At 36.1% G+C, this 22,460-nt stretch overlaps 4 protein-coding genes across 10 annotated transcripts; 1 reads left to right on the top strand and 3 right to left on the bottom strand.

Moving 5' to 3' along the window:
* Positions 1 to 2,255: 2,255 nt before the first annotated feature.
* LOC122299809 (non-specific lipid-transfer protein 2-like) lies at positions 2,256 to 2,926 on the top strand. Its single transcript, XM_043110267.1, has one exon. It carries the CDS (start codon positions 2,351 to 2,353, stop codon positions 2,633 to 2,635), a length of 285 nt encoding a protein of 94 aa, XP_042966201.1. The 5' UTR covers positions 2,256 to 2,350; the 3' UTR covers positions 2,636 to 2,926.
* A 1,175-nt stretch (positions 2,927 to 4,101) lies between these two features.
* LOC122299808 (kinesin-like protein NACK1) lies at positions 4,102 to 11,020 on the bottom strand. 3 transcript variants are annotated; one of them, XM_043110264.1, is made up of 15 exons: positions 10,759 to 11,020; positions 9,193 to 9,617; positions 8,974 to 9,063; positions 8,790 to 8,890; positions 8,058 to 8,174; positions 7,880 to 7,961; positions 7,719 to 7,786; positions 7,577 to 7,636; positions 7,352 to 7,476; positions 6,670 to 6,868; positions 6,461 to 6,571; positions 6,295 to 6,387; positions 5,209 to 6,165; positions 4,743 to 5,068; positions 4,102 to 4,573 (listed from the first exon to the last, which is right to left on the bottom strand). In XM_043110264.1, exons 2-15 carry the CDS (start codon positions 9,428 to 9,430, stop codon positions 4,246 to 4,248), a joined length of 2,895 nt encoding a protein of 964 aa, XP_042966198.1. In that variant the 5' UTR covers positions 9,431 to 9,617; positions 10,759 to 11,020; the 3' UTR covers positions 4,102 to 4,245. The 3 variants fall into 3 exon arrangements, with proteins under 3 accessions (XP_042966198.1, XP_042966199.1, XP_042966200.1); XM_043110265.1 differs by having other exon boundaries at positions 9,193 to 9,543; positions 10,759 to 11,019; XM_043110266.1 differs by having other exon boundaries at positions 9,193 to 9,543; positions 10,947 to 10,987.
* Positions 9,504 to 12,293, bottom strand: LOC122298936. The gene is made up of 3 exons (XM_043108779.1): positions 11,737 to 12,293; positions 11,454 to 11,667; positions 9,504 to 9,617 (listed from the first exon to the last, which is right to left on the bottom strand). Exons 1-3 carry the CDS (start codon positions 12,291 to 12,293, stop codon positions 9,504 to 9,506), a joined length of 885 nt encoding a protein of 294 aa, XP_042964713.1.
* A 967-nt stretch (positions 12,294 to 13,260) lies between these two features.
* Positions 13,261 to 20,176, bottom strand: LOC122299807 (putative disease resistance RPP13-like protein 1). 5 transcript variants are annotated; one of them, XM_043110261.1, is made up of 5 exons: positions 15,758 to 20,176; positions 15,398 to 15,482; positions 15,257 to 15,321; positions 14,853 to 15,012; positions 13,261 to 13,717 (listed from the first exon to the last, which is right to left on the bottom strand). In XM_043110261.1, exon 1 carries the CDS (start codon positions 20,049 to 20,051, stop codon positions 15,795 to 15,797), a length of 4,257 nt encoding a protein of 1,418 aa, XP_042966195.1. In that variant the 5' UTR covers positions 20,052 to 20,176; the 3' UTR covers positions 13,261 to 13,717; positions 14,853 to 15,012; positions 15,257 to 15,321; positions 15,398 to 15,482; positions 15,758 to 15,794. The 5 variants fall into 5 exon arrangements, with proteins under 5 accessions (XP_042966195.1, XP_042966193.1, XP_042966196.1 ...); XM_043110259.1 differs by having other exon boundaries at positions 15,257 to 15,482; positions 15,754 to 20,176; XM_043110262.1 differs by lacking the exon at positions 15,257 to 15,321 and having other exon boundaries at positions 15,754 to 20,176.
* Between the last annotated feature and the right edge of the window lie 2,284 nt (positions 20,177 to 22,460).

Raw genomic sequence — 22,460 nt, 5'->3', positions numbered from 1 at the left:
TTTATAAAAATTTTATGAGTATCATTTTTGCGTATTTTTTGTACATTCTATTAATGTGATTGGCTGTATCACTTTTTTTAATATAAAATAACTCATTTAGCTAATCATAATAAATACATAAAAATGACAGGTATGTAGTAGAACTCATTTATTTTTTCCTATGCAACAAAATAACTTTTATTGAGAAAGACAAAATCAGAGTACGTGTTCAGTGTACATAGGCTGTAGAATTCTTTCCTCTTTCCATTTGTTATTCCACTAGTAGCCAACCATCCCACTTTGATATGTTGGCACCAGAATTAAGGTCAAGGGACTATAACAATAGCATTACAGATAAAAGGGTTCGGGATGATTAGTGATTACGATCATGATTACACAAAACTCATCACTTCAGGTCAAACTAATGAGGACAGCATGCACTTGGCTCCACAAAGAAAACCACTGAAAAAATGCCGCCATTACTCACATCATCAGGACACCAAAGTAGCACTAAGAAGTGGGACACTGCAATTTCATGCACCCAGTAATTGTTATGCATATGTACATGTACGTGTACATGTGTGTGTGGATAATAAGTGGGGAGAGGTCTAGTCCTCTACAGTTAAGATTGTCATGATGGGGGGAAAGAGTGTTGCTTTTTCACTCTAGAATATGTTAGATTTACCCAGAAAAATAATATCTGAGTTGGGTGGATGCGGCAATTTCATCTAAATCATTGTTGATTCAGGCCTGCCATTCAAGAAAAGGCCATTCCATACCGCATACAGCACACACACGAGAACATTGGCTGCAGACCAATCTGGGTACTAGTTTCCGAAGATAAGTGAAAACTTCTAGGTATTGGAAATTTAAACCAAAGACAGAGCTATTTGTGTATATCAGTAGAGTTTTTGAATCTGGATATGAGATGTGTACATGATTAGTTGACAAGGGAACGTTTAAAGCCTGAGCTAAAGATTGAGGTGACTTTATATGATATTGTTACAATACAAAAAGATATTATTGAAGTAAATTTATAAATTGACTTAATTTCGTATAACATGTTAGATCTATTTTACTGTAAACATAATTTTATAATATGATGTGTCACATCAAATTATGTTAATTTATGAATTTATTATTATAAAAAGAGTAATGTTACATACAGTCGTGAATTGTGCAAACGTTGTGCAATTGCTTTGAAAAAGAGTGGGGTCCACGATTAAAAAGTTATTTTTTTTATGTAAATTTCGTATTAATTCACTTTTTTTCAAAAAAACTGCGCAGCGCTTGCACAACCACGATTGCAAATATAATTTCTCATATAAAAATTATCTATGGCTAATGTATTTCTTTACATAGCTCCGCGTGTGATTGCTCCTGCAACCAGATAAAACTTACTGACTTTTGTGTAAAATAATTTCAAAATCCTTGACAAAAAAACCTTCCTGCTTGACTTTAATGTGTTATTGCTGATTTTCTTCAATGTTGTGAGTATGCTCTCTCTCACATTTTGTCATTATCGTAAGGGTAAAATGATTTTTTTTTTTTTTTTTCAATTCACTACTATATTGTGGCATATTCATTTCAATAGAACATGAAGATGTATTCATCAGGAAGCATCAAACTTAAATCAAGCCGATTTCATAAGGAAAAAAGGTTTGAAACTTTTCCATTCTGTGTGGACATTACACTCATTCTCATTTGCTAGTTGGGTAAACAATAAAAAAAATTGATATAAGCTGTTGTGGAATGGGCTGCACCCTCCTCAATCATAATGATTTCCCTAAACTCAAACTTAGTGGGCAGAGTGCCAAGAATAGAATGTGAGTACAGCTGCCCTCTAAAAAAATTATTAAAATCGGCTGCAATCATTGGATCAAACAGTTTTCTTCGCATGCCAGATCCTTCGGTAGGAAATCATTTCCTTCTTTATGCAATGGATCAACTTTAAAGTAGAAGGAATTTTTCAAATATAATTCTTTTGGTAACAGTTTTCAGATCGAGTTTTGTTCCGTATGAATGAATTTACGTACCAATCTGCATATTAATGTTGATATTTTTATATTCAAAATTCAAATTAACAATATTTTTAATAAAATATACTTTCTGATCAATCTCATTAGATAAATACACGCATTAATGTGTAGAATCACTTACAACTAAATGTTTCCTTTCAGATAAGAGGTGAATGATATGAAAAATCCTTTCACACTTGCTATTCATTTTCGATGTTCATTTTACCTCTAATCTCCTCTATAAATTGAAAGGAAACCCCAGCCAAACCACACACACCCCCATCATCTCTCTCTTTCTCTCTCTCTCTCTCTCTCACACACACAGACATATCTTGAGCCACATCCTCGAGTGAATGAAAATGAAGGCATCATGCATTGCAGTGTGCACTTTGCTGGTGCTGCTCCTGGCAAAAACAGAGGTAACAATGGCAGTAACATGCAACCCCACACAGCTGAGCCCTTGTGTGAGTGCAATGACATCTTCAAATCCACCATCTTCCCTGTGCTGCAGTAAGATCAAGGAACAGAAGCCCTGCCTCTGTCAGTACCTCAAGAACCCGAACCTCAAAAAGTTTGTCGACTCCCCCAATGCAAGGAAAGTTGCTAACACTTGTGGAACTCCCTTCCCCAAGTGCTAGATCCCTAAAACATTCAAGGAAGGACTTCTCCATTCTATATGCATCATGCTTCTTTGATGTATTAGCTAAAGGGTGGAGATTAGAGAGTTAATTTACTTTTTAAAGTTGGGTGTGGTCTCTCCTATATAATATGCTAGTAGAAGCATTAGTCGTGGTTGTAATAATGCGGGGTCATGCGTACATGTTCCCCTAGTCTGTTGGTGTGATTTATCATATACTTACTAGTTCTTCCAAGGCCACTAATTTATGCATTATCAACATCAATGGTGAATCATAGCATTGTTTCCTAAAGCTCTCTCTCTCTCTCTCTCTCTCTCTCTCTCTCTCTCTCTCTCTCTCTCTCTCTCTCTCTCTCTCTCACACACACACACACACACACACACAGACACAGTATTCCTCACTATGGACGGATGGGACGAATATGGACTCCATGTCTCGGGCACATACATATAAAAATTGAAAATTGAAAATGGCATTTCACAATTTATTTGGATTAGAAGTTACATCATTCATATCTTTCCACGAAACAAGTGAGACAGATACAAAGATGAAGAGGTACTAATCACGCAACAGAAATTGGAAGATAGGGCATTTCACAATTTATTTGGATTAGAATTACATCATCATATCTTTCCACGAAACAAGTGAGACAGATACAAAGATGAAGAGGCACTAATCACGTAACAGAAATTGGAAGATAAGTAGATCTTGTCAAATCTGCAGACCATTTAAGACACAGAGATAAAGTGGTGTCATGCGAAGCTTCTAGCTAGTAAGATCTTCTTTCCTTTAAAAATGAACACCAAACAAAGTAGGTGAAATTTAAATATTAGCCTTTTGCTTCATTCATACTTGCATGGTTAATAATGGAAAGTGGACTGCAAAACAACTAGAGAATATACTGATAGAATGCACAAAAATTCCAAATTTTTAATTCCATGAGACATGTTTAAAGTTTTAAACTGAATTCCTCATAAATGGCATTAGCATCTACTGAAGAAATTGGTAAGCCACCATTTCTTATGTTTTTGAACTTTCGAGAACTCCATAGGTCTTGCATTATTTGTAGCTCCGCAGGAGCACTGAAGGTAATGAGAATTATGCACATCTGTCGAGGGTTGGAATCAATAATCTTTCCAATCAACATTTCCATGAAAGGATAATTTTATTGCAGTTCTTATAACTGACAGCATTGCTGAAGAATGGCAAGACATCGAAGAAGAAAAAATAGAACAGATCATTATGCTCAGAAAATAGCCTCTGGATAACATAATTTCTGTTTGCCCCGTACACTTTGAATTCATGATTATAGAGAACTTAATCTTTAGCATTCATCCATAAGTTATCATTCATGCTGTCAGTACCCTTTTATGGCAATATTGCCAGTGCCCAATTTTTGGTTGAAACCTACAAGAAATATTATACCCAAAAACACTGACTATATCCAAAATTTCTAATCAGATGGATACCGGGGGAATGAATTATTTTATAATCATGTGGCTTAATCAGTCACACAAGAAAGGAATAATAAGACATTACGGAGAAAAGCACCAAAACTCAATTACATGTACAAGAGATAAGAATGTTACTTACAAACAAATAAAATTGTTTCACAAATGAAGAAGGTTTGAAATTTGATTCCAGCCCATAAGCCATTGCCTCTTATCAGATGGATGCACAAAATTAAGTTCGAACATCTCCTTTGAAATGTTGCCACCTTCGCAGAACCCTACCAGCTTTGCCACAATTTCAGCACTCTCCTGTACATGATTAGCATCATGGGGATCTGTCCAAAGTTTGTTTATGAACTGCATCTTCCTCTGCTTCCCTTCAAGTGGGACATCCCATTTAATGTACAATGCATCTCTCTCATCTGCAGTCAAATGGGAGGTCAACCTCTTTGCAAGGAACTCCCTTTCGCGCTTCAATGCTCTAATACTGCACATAGAACAAGATATGTAATTTAATTTTTCTGTCACTAGGAACAACCTTTTGTAGCTCAATAACCTTAGATAACTAAAAGTGATGATTAATGGTTGTTGTCATAAGTAGTCTTTTTTTTTTTTTGTTGGGGGGGAGGCGGCGGCAAGAGGGAGAGAGGGAAAACCTTGATGACAAAGAGATTGGGGGATCATCTCTGATGTGAGCTGGGCTTGCATTCCCGAGTTCTGCTAGGTGCTGCTGCAACCAAGTCAACCGCCTAAGCTCCACTTCCATGTAAATTTGATCAGCTGGATCCCCTTTGAATAACAAATAAAACTGGGTCCTATGAATGATGGAGACATGGCACACATCCCACAACTCAATTATCTGCTGCCTTTGCTCCCTGAAAGTTACTAGCCATGGAACCTGTGGCTCTGCTGGCTCAAATGTGTTGTTTTCTTCATCCTCCACATTGTACCCAGCTGCTTCATTTGCTTCAAGCTCCAGCACCTAGAGTACATAAAAAGATGCATATGAAATGATGGAATGGCAGAAGTGACTACACTCACTACAAAGTGAATAAAATGAACTTCCCTATCAGGGGGACAAAGTAAGACAACTTAGCAACTATGAAGACAAGTAGGTTGTACCTGGCAAACAAGCAGTTGTTTTTGGTATTGAAGTTTAGCCACACGTTCTTTCAGTTCTGTTACATATGCTCTTATGCTTCTTACATTCTCTTCTGCCGCATTTTGGAACATCTTCTGCATTTTCTTCATGTTCACCGAACTAGAACGTCTATAGCCTGAATTGTTTTCCTTAGATGAGACATCTCCACCTTCTCCACTCTTTGTTGGTGTCCCCTTTTCAGACTCTGTCAGTGTCTCAGTGGACACATGATCATCATGCTCAGGAGATCTATTTTCAATATCAGGAACCAAAATTTGCTGAGAAGCAGACAGTGGGGAGCAAGGAGATCTTATAAAATTTTGCCGGTTGACAGTATTACTTGAAGCCAAAGGAAGTAACTTCTTCTTTTTTGATTCCTTCTTAGTCTTGGGCAGTGATTCACTGTTATACTGATGGGTATTGCTTGGAAGAGACATTACCAATTTGTCTATTGACTTCTGAACACTTTCAAGCTGCTCCTCAAGGTTGGCGATGGTGCTGCCCTGCGAATGAAGTCTTGTAATCTCTTCCTTCAGATTAGCACTGACACTCTTATTTGGAGCAACTATACTTCCAACTTCAACTTCTTTGGGTTCTGAACGCACAGCACTTATTTCCCTTATTTCTGCCTGCAGTTTTGCAATTGTTTCAGCTGCATCCTGGTTACCTAGTCTATGACAAGCCACTTCCTTTTGCAGTACTTCAAGTGCTCGATTTGCTTCTTCTCCAAGCTGCTCCTGAAGATGTTCTAGTTTGCGAATTTCATGCATTAGGGTGAATGGTGCAGTTGATGACTGCCTCACTGATTGCCTTAACATCACACTTCTTACTTTGTCAGCATGACCTATCTCCTTGCCTTCAAGTTTTGGTAATAGCACACCAGTATAGGAGAGACACTTCTTCACCGATGGACAGGGTGATTCAAATGGGTTTAAACCCTGAACAATATAAATGTAAGGAAAAGTTGAAACTATTTTTTCCCTTTTGTGAGAAAGTTTAAATAAATAATGTATCTCGTTTATGTGAGTGTGTGTCTGAGAGAGAGAGAGAGAAAGAGAGAGAGAGACCTGCTGGTCCTCCTGAAGTTTTTTTTGTAATTCATCCACCTGAGTTTGTGCAAGATCTCTTTGGCGTCTCAATTCTTCAATTTCCAACTCCATCTGGACATGGTCAAATAATGTTACCTAACCGCATTAACTCCAAGGTCAATTCAAACATACTTTGTAATTTTACCTGCCGGATTTTCAATTCATTTTCCTTTGATGGATCAGGAGTGCGCAGTTCTGCTTCCAGCCTGGCTACTTCCTTCTGTAAATGTTTCACTAGCTGCTTGTCTGAAACAACCTGATAAGATGTTTAAGGAAAAATGGATAATTGATTGTGTGTATATAAAACCAGTTGGGAAAAGGCAAATTAACACGGTGAGGACTAAGCAACAGTACCATGTTAACTCGTGCATTATTCGTTACTTCCTTCGCCCGGGTGGCAAAGAAAAGAGTATTTCGAGATTGTTCAACATGACTCAGTGCTGGACTCAAAGTACATATGATGGCAGTGCGTGCATTCCCACCAAGTGAGTGCTGCAATATACGAGTGAGTTTTGAGTCCCTGTAGGGTATATGGCCAGTTCTTTTGCCAACACTGCATGTAAATGATTAAAAAGGTGAGTACAGAATATTAACATAACAGACTTATCACAATATAATCAGAACCAATAAGCTGTTTGGCAGAATGTGTACATCATAAAAAATCCTTCTTGCACTCTTTACAGAATGCTCACCAAGTGATCAACTCCTGACTTTTTATTTAAGCATTGCATTCCGGGAATCTATATGATTCTTAGGATTCTATCAAATCACACCTGATCCTATGTTCTGGATCTATATGATCTGAAGGCTTCCATCAAAACGTTACATCACGATGACATATTTTATTTGAATTCACCTATAACTTAAGAAGCATGAAGCTATAGTCGAGACTCTCATGTATGGTAGGAAGGAAGATGTGTTTCTTTCCTAGAGCCAAATTGTGACAGGTATTGCATTAGAGAGGTTGGGATGGAAGCAGGCTTTTAAACATCTATCATGTCTTCAGATCGAAATATATGCTCTAGCAGATTCTGACCTGAGCTTTCTAATTACGGTGGTAAGTGTCATCAAGCTAAGGTTAATATGGCATCCTTCCCTGAGCCTAGCACCATCTGCATGTGTCTGTGAAGCTCTTTCACTCCCAGCCAGATCAACGAAATTCTGCAGATTACAGATATTAATATATTGTAATGAAAGTAACTATTGATAAAATTCAAATTAGAAGGAAAAAAAGAAGAAGATAAAAATGGTCTGTATTTACCAAGCTTGCGACAAAAGACCTCACACAATCAGAATTTTCACGAAGAGTACTTTCAATTGTCTGTTTAAAAAGCCAAGATTAGCATGTTAGAAGAGACTTCATGTAAGAAGCATCAAAAGAAATCAAGATCCACAAGACTTACCAGCCTTATTATCTGGTGTGACCGCGAGCTGTTATCGTTAAGGGCAGTTTCACCAACTTGCCTTTGAGCTACAAAACCAAAGAAAAACCATTAGTTCCAACCAAGAAATTACATATATAAGGAAGCTAAATTAAATCATGCACAAGGATACGCTTATTTACCCTCACAAATACTGATCAATTGTCTCAAGTGCTGATCATCACTTGCTGTTTCCTCTACCAACTTCTCAACCATAGTACCTTTCTGCATGCAGGGAGTGAAAAAAGTTCCAGTTGATGAGGGGGAAACTCTCTCAAAGTCAAAGCACTTGAGTCCTCAAAACAATTGGGGATACATTACCTCTGGATCGTCCAACAGCTTCAGATTGCGACCAGATTCTGAATTTAACAGGTCTCTAACATTCTCATTGTATATTTCGAGTCCAGAAATTTTTATTGTGAAATCTCTCTCAGGGGTCTGCAATCATTTCAAAAAGTAAATCAGTTTAGAAGACACATTTTTCTCAATGCATACTTACTGCTGTAACTTCATCAACCAGAGAATCAGGGGTGTTCCACGTACGATCACCTCAAAGGATTTAAACATATAAAAATATGTTTATATTTCTTCCTATCTTTGCCTAACTTACCCGTATACCTAGACATGGCCTCCTACTTGAGTTAAGAAATTTATCGTGTGAAAAATTACTATTAGTATGAACATAATTTAACAGTTTATGCTGGCCGTGTATCAAAATAAAAATTCTCTTTTCAACAGCTGCCTCCACATTACAGCAGGGGGGATTCCATGATCACCTCACAGGATTTACAAATATTTTATATATGCTTATATTTCTTCCCATCTATTCCCAACTTACACATAGACCTAGACATGGCCTCCTACTTGAGTTAAAAAAATTTCATGTAAAAAATTACTTTATCATAGTATAAACATACTATAACAGTTTATGCTGGCATTGTAAAAAGCGAGTACAATGCTTCACACCATATGGAACTCAAGCAACAGCTGAAGGTTTTTCATCAGGAGCCAAAATTCCTGGAAACGATTACATAAGGTTTTGATAAAGCTTACATTTATTATATGCCTGTAGATATCATTAACAGCTTTCTCAGTTATTCCTCTCATTGTGTACGTCTTACCACTGCTAGTTTGTCCATATGCGAAAATAGTTGCTGCAGTTTAGATATATAATGGTTATATAATTAAAAACAACACTAAAAGCTGGTCAAGATAAACAAATTAAAAATTTTGCTACCATTGATGCCCATCAAAGCAGATAGGGCAACATTCTTTACTCCTTCCTCATATACTGCTTCAGTTGGACTCACAGGACCAAAAACTTTATCTGCAAATATAAGAGACTGTTAACTGAATTTTTTTCTAAAGTAGTCAACTGCAGATTTTTGAGATAAGAAAAAGGAAACAAGATTTTATAGGTAAGATATATAGAAAAGGCGATAACATCATTAACTACCAAATGTGAATGAGGCTGATTGAGCTGATCGGTCCTGAGGTGGTGGTTTGTACACAATTGTGTGATCATCAATGCACTCCCATGCCACTTGGTCTTTGGCTAACTGCTCCCTTTTGCTTAACGGCCTTAACCGTACTGTAACTACAATCTTCTCTTCCCTAGCTCGGGACCCTCCAGGGGTTGATGCCGGTGTCCTATCAATCTTTGAAGCTGGTGTTCCTGGTGTTCTGACCGTCATTTTTATTTTTAAGCAATTACTTCTCTTCTCCACAAAATTTAAACTACCAAGAACACCAAGAAGAAGCGGGAAACTAGGCGTCTACTACAGGAGGCTGTAGAATCAAACTGCCACTGGATGCAACACAAAATAGGATCTCAGGAGCTATCAAGTTGGAAGATACTCTGAAAATCCATGATGTGTCAATCTATGACAACACAATTACAATCACATAATTATTAAAACAATCAGAATGAAGAAGATGATTTGTGGAATGAAATTCAATATTGACCCTCTAAAGGGTGCATTAAAACGTAGTGAAGGAAGAAACGAACCAACAAAAAAAATGGCACGCATGAAAAAAGAATGCATAATTCTTCATTTGTTTTAAACATTTCCTCCGTGTTTTGCAGCCAGAAATCTTCAAATACAACAAAATAACAATATATAAATGAAGACTAAACAAAAATAAACACTAAAACTTTTTAGTTTTCGAATTTTCGAAAATCAATTCAGTCTTCTACTAACTTATCCCTTATCCTATTCATCCCAGATATTTTCACTCAGCATGCCAATTTTTCAAGAAATTCCATTTTCTCTCTTCTTGGTTTTGTTGTTTTGAACAAAAACGCTGAAAATTTTATTTCAGGGAGCCGTAGACTTAAAGTGAAAGAATTCGAGGTTTTCTGCTAATTGTATTTGTATAACCCAAGGTACTAACATGCAGTTCTCTTCCAGAATTCTAAAAGATATAATTATACCGAAAAAAAGACAAAATATGGAATAATACAAAACAAAAGCCTCCTCATTTTTATATCTTCTTGGATCAAACGGGTCGAATAAGTCCAAATTAACTTTTCAAAGTGAGAATTTTGAAGTTATTTCATTTATTCTTATTTTCAGGAACTACTTGACTAAGAACGAAATATTAATTATTATTATTATTATAATTATTATAATTATTATTATCTCCAACTTTTTCTACCCGTTTTCATTGCAGTTGAGATAAAATCATAAAATGATTTCCTAATTTGGACACAAATTCCCCATACTTCCTAATTAACTTCCATATTGTTAAGAGTTTGAAGCTGATCACTTTAAAATAACCAAAAAGATTCCATTTCCGAACACGGATCAAAGAAGCCGCATTGAGTCATAGAAGGAAACTTAATTAAAAAAACAAATCTCATGGATTCCATCTTCCTTGGCATTAAACAGTAAACACACAAAGAAGTAGATAACTATTCTCGATTAGCCATTGGGCTTTCAGCATCGAATGCTGAGATCTAAACAAAATAGATATACCAAACAGCATAAATGATTAACAAATGGAAAGAAAAAACACTCACGGAAGCCTCGAAACTCAAGAATTTCAGTAGGCAACAATCGGATCCGAGCAGGCGAAACCAATCGAATAGATCAACAACCCTCCAAACACGAAGAGCAGAAGTATGTTTTTCCTAATGAACTTTAACACACGCAGAGAAAGTGCTGGAGAGGGAAGGAGAGAGTAGGGGAGTGTTAAAGAGAGATTTACCGTGAAACGAAAGACGGTTTCTAGGGTTTAGAGAGAGAGAGAGAGAGAGAGAGAGAAGCGCTCTGATATTCTTTTGTCTTACTCTTTATGACCAAACAATTTGAATTTGGATACCCAACGGCTAGTTTCTATTATTATCATTATTATTACTATTATTATTAATTATGATTTGATTTGAGAGTTCAAGAGTTATCTCTCACCGATTATGATTTTGAGTTAATTAATGCTACATATAATTATTTTTGTATATTTTCTGATTGGTTAGATTAATTTTTTATTATATAATTAATATAAAAAAATAAATAAAAATAATTATATATAAAATTTTTATTTTAAATTAAATTAGCCAACAAACGGACAAAAAGCAGAAGGTTACATGTTGAGGTGCCCCACGGTTTATTGTTACAATGCCTTTTTTTTCTTTTTCTTTTTTCTTTTTTCAAGCACAAAATGTGATTTATAGTTTGAGTTCTTATGGATTGTGATTGATCGATCGATACTGCTCACCATCTCCTTTTTCGGAATCAACGCAAAGAAAGATGAAGTGAAAAAAGGAGGGAGAGGAGTCCCTCTAAAGAAATCACTTGCCGCCTCAACTAAATCCTTCTCGATAATCTCCCAACACGTCAAATAGAATGCCGAGCCGAAACCATCTAGTCCTGAACTGCTAGTTTTAGGAATAGAACTGAAGGTATCTTTCACTTCCATTTCTGACGGCTCCCTGCATAAGAAAGAATTATCATCTTCATTTAAAACAATAGAGATTAAAGAACTCAAATCGGGCCTCTACCTCTCCCCAGAATCTGTTAGAAAATTTTGAAAATAACGAACAACTCCTTCATGAACTTCCTCCGGAGACACCAATGAAGAACCATCTTCCAGCCTCATAGAGGAAATTAAAGAAGACTTGCGCCGTTGCTTCAATACAACATGGAAAAAACCTGTGTTGCTGTCTCCTTCTGCCAACCATTTTTCCTTGGCAATTTGAGCAAGCCTCAATTCTTCCCTCCTTTCCCAGGTTTCAAGTTCTATCTTTGATACCAAGTATTCCATTTCCAATTCATCATTATACCCATTTTGCATCTGACTTTCAAGTAAGTCTAAGCGATCTTCCAGGTTCTTAATATTACAATCCACACTGCCAAAGACATGAACATTCCAATGCCTCAGAACTGCTTTTTTCTTTTTTAACTTAGCCACCAGCTTACAGAGTCCCGATTGAGCCACTGGTTCCGACCAAACCTCCTGCACTACCCGAAGAAAATTTTCATGCGAGCACCACATATTTTGAAAGCGGAACGGAGGAGGACCATATTTATCCAAAGCTTTAGAGAACCGCACTACCATAGGACAATGATCCGATGTTTTCCACCTAAGATATTCAAGCGAAACCGACGGAAAACCATTAGTATAATCTATATTAGAAAGGCCTCTATCAAGTCAAGCCCAACTCCTTGTCGGATCCTCATGGCCATTACACCACGACACCACCAAAAGAGAACAACTCTACAACTCCCCCCAATCCTCTCCCCATCTTCCCTTATAGCTTTGAAATCACCAATAACCAACCAAGGCATGGAGTGCAACTGAATCCCTTCCAAATCAATCCACAGACTCCTCCTATCCAGGCTTCTACATTTTGCATACACAAAAGACACCAGAGTTCTTCTTCCTTCGAGAATAAAGAAGCCTGGGATAATCTGGTTCGACATGCTAAACAGCTCAAAAGTCTGATGTTCCTTCCAAAACAACCACAACTTACCACCAGCACTTTCATTCGAACACCAATTTTCAAAACTCAAGAAACTAGCCATTCTATTCATTCTATCCGCTTAATCGAAAGGCTCCAAAACTGTCAAAATAAACATTTTATTTTCAAGAATTTAAGGAATATATGACCCTACTAGCTGCATGATAGTTTTTATTGACAATTAATTAAGTATATGATCTAATTTTTAAAATCATAGACTTGATCCCAAAAAAATATTATTTTGCAAATATTATTAAGTGGGACTGAAGAAAGACAAAAATAAATAAATAAATAACATGTCCCTTGGAGTCTTTTAATTGAAAAACAGAAAAAGAAAAAGTGAAAGATAGTGGATTATGGGCAACATATATAGATAAACCCATTATTTATGCATAATATTCAAGTTAAGATTAATGTCAAGAAAATAAAAGAGGCTTTTGCGGTAATTTAGGATTAAATAAGTTGATATGGTATTTCAACTTTTCCCATGTCAATTAAATAAATATATATATAGTTAATTAATTTTTTTATAAACAGAAAATATTTTTCCTTTTCTTGCATATATAGGTTTGGAATCTACTGCATTTCACTCCATGGTTTGTGTTTCTACAAATACCAGCCAGATCTAGCACCAACAGGAGATAAGTGTTACACGAGGGTCCGATCTCCAATCCCACCGCAACCTTGGATTAGGACCAAAAAACTTAACTCCTCAGTTTCTAAGTCATTAATGGATTTTCCATTCATTTTCATACAAGGGATTTCAACCATCTTCAACCACTACCTTCCTCGATATTTTTTGCAGCATTCTTTCAGCATAGGGCCTGCATAGATATAAAGTTGTCCAAGTATCGGAGGTAGGCTATTCTTTGAAAATTACACGAGCGTTTGGCACTTAAGAGATAGAAAGTTGCAGGACCAAGGGTGGCATGCCATTTTCTAGAAAGGACTTGAGCTCTTCACAGCTTGAGATGTACATTTGTCTGGCCTCATTTTGGATTGTGAGATGAGATGAGTTGATCTGTGAATAGAAGGGAAATGAGTTGTGAATGGTATATGAAAGCCACAAAAAAATGAAAAATAAAAAACCTCTTGGTGAAGGTTAATTCAGCACTACTCAATAGAAAAATATCAAGGAGGAAACTAAAGGACATAATATATTTTTCTAAAAAGTATATCCCACATGCTTGTGACCTTCACACATCAGTATAGTGTCCGGTGTTCTTCAGGTTCTGCAAACGGCCAGTTTTCTGTGTCTCTAGCTATCCTACTACAACCCTGCTTTCCCTAAATGAGAACATGAAGGCAATGAAAATTGATCTAGTTTTTTGTGTCTCTAGCTATCCTATTGTATTCCGCAAACGTGCAATGACTTTCACAGATAAAGGAATTTGATGACCCTAACGGATTCCAACTTCCTCCAAAATTCAAGAGCTCGATATAAGTTAATTGGGTAAAATGACTAAAATTCCCGACCATCACCAACTCTAAATAATAATTCAAGAGTTTGATATAACTTAATGAATGTTACGGGCACTAACAATTTCCTTATGCCTACTATAAAATAAAGTTTTCTTCAAAAACAATTTCCTTATGTCTGTCCTTCAAACAGAGGCGTATTTCGTTTTAATAGAATTAAAAAGAGGTGATGGCATGGAGAGAAGGCCTTGGAACATGCAATTTTCTCTTACCAATTGCAAATTTCCCTTCAATCTAAAGCAGCTGTTTTGGAGCCCAATAATTTGTCAAGTTCAGCAATTTTCCAGTTTGAAAAGAAAAAGTTGCATGCTCGAAGACCTTCTCTCTTGGCTTTGAGATTTGAAAATTTTAACAAACACTTGTTATGTGGTTATGGAAACCCATTGAGAACAAAAGATCCCCAAGAAGAATAGTTAGACATTCAGCATACCCACCAGAGTCGCAAGATTCAATAGGAGTGATGGATCTCTCCATTGCCACCATTCAACATTCAAATGATTATTTATTTGAAGAACATTCAACGGATTATTTATTTGAGAGTGGTTCAGCTACCTTCATTTCACATTTGGGATTACTGTGATTCATTACAAATTTTCAACCAGATAAAATAATGAGAAATTACAAGAGAGAGAGAGAGAGAGAGAGAGAGAGAGAGAGAGAGCACGCTTTTTAATCACCTCCTTGACAGCTCTTACAAGCATTGGGGGGGATCCAAAAACATGAAGAAAGACTTGGCATGCCAACAACTTGCTGCTGCAATTTTAGAAGTGTGTTTAGGCAGAAAAAGAATCCATGATCATTCGCTGCTTGGTTTACAACTTCTTGTCCTCCTTCAACCTGAGAACAAAGATTAGCAGTTCTTTTCTATTAGCATACCTACAAAGCTCATAAATCATACATTGCATAATTGCCAAAATCAACTTTTTTTTACAATGATTTGAGGTGTGATCTTGACTTATGGAATTCACTAAAATTCCAACAGTTCTTCCACGAATCAATCACTTATACTAACTTGAAAGTGGTTTGTTACATTTAGGTAAAGGCAGTAAGCAAAATCAGAGCAAGAGAAAAGCAATATTACTTGCACATCCATTTTTCAGATAGCAGTCGGAAGTTGCAACAGCTTGCATCAGTCTTTTGAACCATCAGCAAGTATTGAACAAATAAAGATTCATCAGCCTTCTATGGATGTAAAAACATTCTTGAGAATCATATTCCTCACCCCAATTAAGTTCGTTCCCAAGGATATTACATTGGCAGAACTCCTTCCCCTTCTTCATCTTTACCCATGTCATACAATCGACGATCTGACAAGCAGCAAATCCATAAATGAAAAAAAAAAATTCAATCCATAAATGGAAAAGAAAAACACGTGAAAGGGAGCCCAATCATTGTCAAGTTCAGCAATTTGCCATTTTGAAAAGAAAAAATTGCATGTTGGAAGACCTTCTCTCTTTACTTGGAGATTTGGAAATTTTGACAAGCACTTGTTTTGTCCTTATGCAAACCCAACAAGAACAAAAAAGATTTAAATAAAAAATAAAAAAGACAGAAGAAGAATCGTTAGACAGAGCATACCAACCAGAGTTGCAGCAAGCAATAGGAGCGATGAGATCTCTTCAATACCAAAATTCAAGATTCAAATCATCTTTGAAAAAGATGCTTTCGGCCCGAATTTCAACACAAGGGATGTCAGCTATCTTGCGCAACTCTCCTTCCTGATCTTTCTTGTAGCGTTCTTCCAGCAGAGGACATCCATTGATTTTAAGTTTCTGGAGTGAGGGAGGTAGGCCATTCTTAGGAAAGGACCTCAACTTTTGGCAATTAGAGATCCAAAGGCTTAGGAGTGAGGGAGGTAGGCCAACCTCTGGAAAATACGTGAGGTTTTCGCAGTCATTGATCAACAGTTTTTCAAGAGAGGTGAGTTTTCTTAAGCCCTCGGAAAGACGTTCCAGATTCGAAAAATCTGAGATCCAGAGCCTTGTTAGAGAGGCAGGCAACTTCATATTTGGAAAAGACTCCAGATGCTGACATCCACCAAGATGAAGTTTATTAAGAAAAGTGAGGTTGTCCAGCCCCCAATCGAACAAGGCTTCTGTGAATTTAAGATGAGAGATGCCAAGTATTGTTAGGTTTGTGAGAAAACCTTCTTTGGGAAATGATAAAATGCTCGAACAATTCTCTCTTATAAGCGTCTTTGTAAGAAACGAGTTATGATGAAAACTCTTAGCTACTGGCTCCAGCTTCGGACAATCGTAAATTTCGAGGCGTTGAAGTGTGGTAGGTAATTCCCCGCTTGATGTTAAGGATTCGAGGGATGGACAATTCTTAACAGACAATTCCTCAAGAAGAGATGTGACGCCACTACTGCAACTACTGTTGTCAAAATGCGTTAATGAATCACATGTGTTTTGGTCTGACCACAAATTCAAGAACTGAAGACTTCCACAATTAATGATGGTGATGCTTTTCAGAGACGAGTTATGACGAAAACTCTTAGCTACTGACTCCAGCTTCGGACAATCGATAATGTTGAGGCGTTGAAGTGTGGTAGGTAATTCTCCGCTTGATGTTAAGAATTCAAGGGATGGACAATTGCTAATCCACAAGTCCTCAAGAAGAGATGTGATGCCACTACTGCAACTACCGTTGTTGTTTGTATCAGTATCATCATTCTCCACCAAATTCCTCATACTCTTGCAGCTCCGTATATTAAGCCACTTTAAAGTTGGAGGCAGATGGCTTCTTGCAAAATGCGTTAGCGAATCACAAGAGCTGATACTCATAGATTGAAGACACGTGTTGTTGTACATCAATGCCTTGGGTAATGATTCCAAGGCTATGCAATTGTAGATAGAAATAGATTTGATTCTGAGTTGGAGACGCTCTTGATTACTCAGAAATAAGAGATGTGGCAGTGACCCCATGTTGTCTGACCACAAATTCGTCAACTCATAACATCCATTAATAGTTAACCCGTCCAACTCAAGCCCTTCATTTGAAATTGTTGAAAGTGATCTGTCGAATCCTATGTTTTTGATTGTAACCTTGCTTCCACACACCACCCCTTCCATATCAGGCCCTCTGGAATTCTTAATGTTAAATTTGCATTTATCTGGAAAGCATGAAAGTGAGACCACCAACTGCGCACAACCAATTATCTCAACTTTGTTTAGTAAAGGAAGGTTGTTTGGTAACTTCCCTAATAGCTTCCAACATCTTATAAGGGAAAGCTCACGCAGATTTGGGAATTCTTCACAAGGAGTCCAATTCTCCCACTCCTTCATGTGATAGAAATGCAAAGTCTCTAAGGATCTAAAACATTGTGCGAAACAATTACCGCCACAAAATTCAGGACCAACACTCTTCACGTTAGCCATGCCAATGATCCAAAGATTTTTGAGTGATGGCAAATATTTCCCCAGTGGAGGTAATGAGGTGCACTTGTAACAATTTTCTAATCTCAAGGAGACCATATGAGGAAATGAAGGAGGTGTTAACCAATTAGGGAATTTGGTACCACCATAACTAATTATACATAGCTCCGTCAAAGTGTCGGCGTGGGGCCGTAGCCCATTTAGTATCTCTAGTACTTCACTTGTCGCGTCTTTCGACTCATCCATGCGACGACTCCATTCCAACCGACGACTCCATTCCAACGACAACGCACTGATTTTCATCTTTTTAATTAATTCAGCATCCTTTGCATCCTTCGGTTCAATCACATTCTCTAATCTTGAAATGTGAAGTTTCCCTTTAAGATGCTTCAAAGGCCCAAGCTCCTTTAACCCTGAGCAATTGTCTTTTCCCACAACTAGATTAGACAGTGTTTGGAGACGACTTAATTTACCTATTTGCACAGGCATTCCTTCCAAATAATTTGTACCTTCAATATTGAGGTGCCGCAGGTTGACCAATTTGCATAACATTGAAGGTAATTTCTCCAGAAAATAGCAATTCTCCAACAACAATGTTTGCAAGTTGTAGAGAGTAGCTATTGATTCAGGCAAGCTTTTAATTTGAGTTTCCGAAAGGTTAAGGTACCGCAGAAGCTTCAAATCACTAATAGAATCGGATAGCTCAGTGATCCAGTATCCTTTGAAAGATAGCACCCTTAAACATCGTAACGTTGGAACCAATTCAAGAAAAACATGACGAGCCAAATAACAACGACCTCGATGTGGTAGCATGAGAGGTAAGAATGTACGTAAACTAAAGAGTTCAGAAAAAACCTCAAACTTTTTAGCAACATCATATCGGCTACCCAAGTAAGATGAGTGGCGTGCCTTTATAATAGGGCGATTCCCATGCTGACTACCCCCAACCTCATCTTCCATTCTAAAGCATGTCTCGCCTGCAACCGATTGAGCCAAATCATTGATGAGGTCATGCATTAAAAATCGTGATTTATCAAAGCCGGATTGTTGGAAAAATGACCTTGACAACAGATTGCGAAAATGCTCGCTACCCAAATCTTCCATTTCGTCAACTGGCTGAATCAAACCTTCTGCCATCCAAAGTAGAACCACCTCCTCCTCCTTAAATTCATAATCTTTGGGAAGTATAGAACAATAAGCAAAACACCTCTTTAAATCTGAAGGCAGATTGTGATAGCTTAACATAAGAGCAGGAGCAATTCCACTTCTCTCTTCTGGTATATCCCATATCTTATTCTTCAAAACTTTCTCCCATTCATTGCGGTCTTTTGTACCGCCTAACAGGCCTCCAACAGTTTTTAGAGCCAAAGGCAAGCCTTTACACCTTTCAACAATTCCCTCCCCAATATCTTTAAGGTCTGGATTCGCACTAAAGTCTTCTGCATCCAATGCATGTTGGGAAAATATGGACAAACAAGCATCAGTTGGCAACAACCCCAACTGAAAAGGTACTTTAATGGTTCCCATCAGTGATGATACTCCCTGATTACGAGTTGTGACGATAATACTACTTCCAGGAGCCCCTGCTTCAAAAGGGGTACGTAGGAGAAACCAGTCATCGTACTTCTCATTCCAAACATCATCAAGAATTACTAGGAACTTTTTCCCAACTAATGTCTCCTTCAATTTGACTTGCATCCAATTTAGATCTTTGCCGTCACAGTTTTCTGAAGTCACAGATTGTAAAATTGTTTTTGTAACTATAGCAACATCAAAATTTTCCGAAACACAAGCCCATGCTTTCAGATCGAAAAAGCTCTCAACCTTTTCATCATTGTAAACGAGCTGGGCGAGGGTTGTCTTTCCGATGCCGCCCATACCAACTATAGGAATCACATTCACTTCAGTCAAGGCATCACTACTATCACTTTTCAATAATTGAAGTACAGCCTCTAAGACTTCCTCCCTACCGTAGATGCGCTTTTTGGTCACCAGAGAAGTTGACTCTGTTCTTTTGCTTGGCCTCGAACTTATAACAATTTCCTTCAAATTCAGTTGATCTTTTTGTGTCACGAGATCATTAAATTTAGCAGTGATATCGTTTATTTTTGACCCCAGCCTAGTCTTGATCCTAGCACTTGGAGTTAAACTAGTAAACACAGCAGTGACGAGCTTCCGTACCTTACTGGGGCTAGCTTGATTGTCACCCATCAACGTGGGTCGCAAAGCTGCTTCCGTGGCCACCTCATCCAATATATCTTCCGCGTCGTAGGCCAAGTCTCTGAGATCATCAAGCCAATGTTTCACCGACCTTTCAGTGTGTTGCTTCTCCTCTGCATCATCAAGCACCTTACGAATTCTTGTCAACGTTTCGCCCAACTTTTTCAGCTGTTCTTGAAGTCCTTCTTGGCAAGCAAAGTGCAGCAACTCAGAAGACGCCAATCGGTCAAACAACACTTGAAGGAATGAAGAAAGAATGAGCTCTCCCACTGCGACCATTATTTTTGTCTGAGAAATTAAGGAATGAGTACTAGAGAAAGTATGCAGAGATATATGAGTAAAACCAGTGGTTTCTTCTGGCAAGGGGCCAAGATAAGTCTCACTGATTAATTCTTACCGCAACAGCAAGGATCCCTTTTTTTTTTACTTGTTTTTGGGCATAGGAACGTGGGTGGGACCTAACTTGATGGCTTCTTTGTTATGTGTATGTATGATTTTTATCTTTATGTGATGATTCTTTTTCTTTCTGACCGTCTTTTATTTGGTGGTTCGATCACATGGTGGACGTCCACAAATTCAATCAACGTACCCATATTTTTAAAGATATGATCATTTGATTTCTTTTAAAAATCTGGGGTCTGTGTAGACTGTGTTTATGGTTTATAATAAATAATTGCTAATTATTTGTATTACAATATATTAAAATCTATCTGTTGTTTGCATGAATGATGTCAAGGAAGAAAAATATCATGTGCTTTCTCTACATGATGAACATGGCATGGAAATTAATTTTTTTTTTTAAATTGAAAAACTTGAATTATTTTTTTAAAGTAATCTGAAAAAAAGTTATTAATTAATTCAAAATATTTATATTTAAATGATGTTTAGAAATAAAATAAAATAAGATAAAATAAAAATTATTTACAAACATCCCGGCCGTTATAAGTTTTACAGTTTTAACGAAAACATAAGCGCACGTGTTAATTGAACAGAAAGAATAAAAGGAAGATAAACCACCGTAATCATAATGCAAGCGAAAGAGCTCTTTAAACCTGCTCCGGATTTTAGGCTTTTTTTTTATTAGATTTGAATATGATTTCCATTTTTTTAAAAAGGAAAATATTTGGCCACCGAGAGATGGTCTCGAAACTTCTTATCGATTTAAGATATTTATTTATTATTTTTATTTAATGGTTATAGTATTTTTTTAATGAATTTATAATTTTTTTAAATATTTAAAATGATTTAAAAAAATATTTAAAAATAACATACAAAATAAATAAAATAAAATGCGGACAGAACTCAGGGCCGCCCTACAGTTTCCTTTGGAAGACCATACGTTTACTTTATTCTGGCATTGTGGGCAAGAGCTGCACGTGGAATCCAACAGCAAGCTGTGTTCTTTCTCGACCTGGAAAAAAGAAGATATCGAGATAATTAACTATAAATTATCTAAACACATATTTCGAAATAATTAACTATAAATTTAGAAGGTGAGAGGAGATTTCTCTTTATTTTAAATAAAAATTAAAAATTAAATAAAATATTATTTTTTAATATTATTATTATTTAAAATTTTAAAAAAATTAAATACAGATTTAAAAAAATTAAATTATTGATTATATTTAATATAAAAATTAAAAAAAATTATAATGATGAAATGAGATAAAAATTTTATATTTTATCTTAGTTGTCAAACCTACCATTCAACTATTTTGCAATTACATGGAAAATAATATCGTGGAGGAAAATATTATAATATTATTGAAAGAGGAATGTTACGCATCATTTTTTATTATATATTTTAATAATATTTTTTATTTTTATTTATTTTATTTTTATTAAATTAATTAAATTATTTTATTTATGATTTATATATTACATATTTGTAAAATGTAAAAATGATAAATAAAATTATTGATATTGAAATTAGGAAAGTATCAAGTCGTCGTGTGATCTGTTGAAAACGCATATTTTGGGATAAAGGAAGAAACATACAAGAAAAAAGGTAATTGAGAAGACAAGACTTTTTATGCACAATCCTCACAAGTCTTTTTCCACTCTGTAACTCTGTTTTTTCTTTGATTCCTCTGATTCAAGCATTTTTTCTTTTTAAAAATCACATATTTATCGTACAACTTTTCTACCAAAAGGTCCTTAATCGACCATAAGAATGTATTGATAATATGAACAACACGACGAGTTATTAAGCTCTAGTCGAGGCAGAAGAAGCATCATGGGTTTCTGTCTGTCTTAGAGCATTCATGTCTAATTCTTTATAAAATTCTCTATAATTTAACTAAAAAGTATATTTTTTAAAATTTTTTCTTAAGTTTTACTCATATTTCAAAAAAATTTTATATCTCATTTTCTATCATTTCTCTATTATATTAAAATAATATTTCTCTATTATTTCTTTATTACTTTTTTTCTCTCACTTCCATTTATAAACTTAATTACTTAATATTTTTTCTTATGTTTTGAACTATTACTCTAGTGAATATTTTAAACAAAAATCTAAATTATTTTTTTGTGAATATGATAATATTTTTAAAATTAATTTTTTTCTATTTTCGTAATTAATTAAATTATTTTTAAAATTATTATTTAAAACTATAATAAATAAAAGCTTTGTATAACCTAAATATGGCTTGCAACTTTTCGATATAGGAGAAAGTTTTTCTGGCT

The sequence above is a fragment of the Carya illinoinensis genome, chromosome 16 (assembly GCF_018687715.1).
Source record: "Carya illinoinensis cultivar Pawnee chromosome 16, C.illinoinensisPawnee_v1, whole genome shotgun sequence".
NCBI lineage: Eukaryota > Viridiplantae > Streptophyta > Magnoliopsida > Fagales > Juglandaceae > Carya > Carya illinoinensis.
Note: the sequence above shows the minus strand (reverse complement) of the source record. Positions and strands in the feature narration are given on the sequence as shown.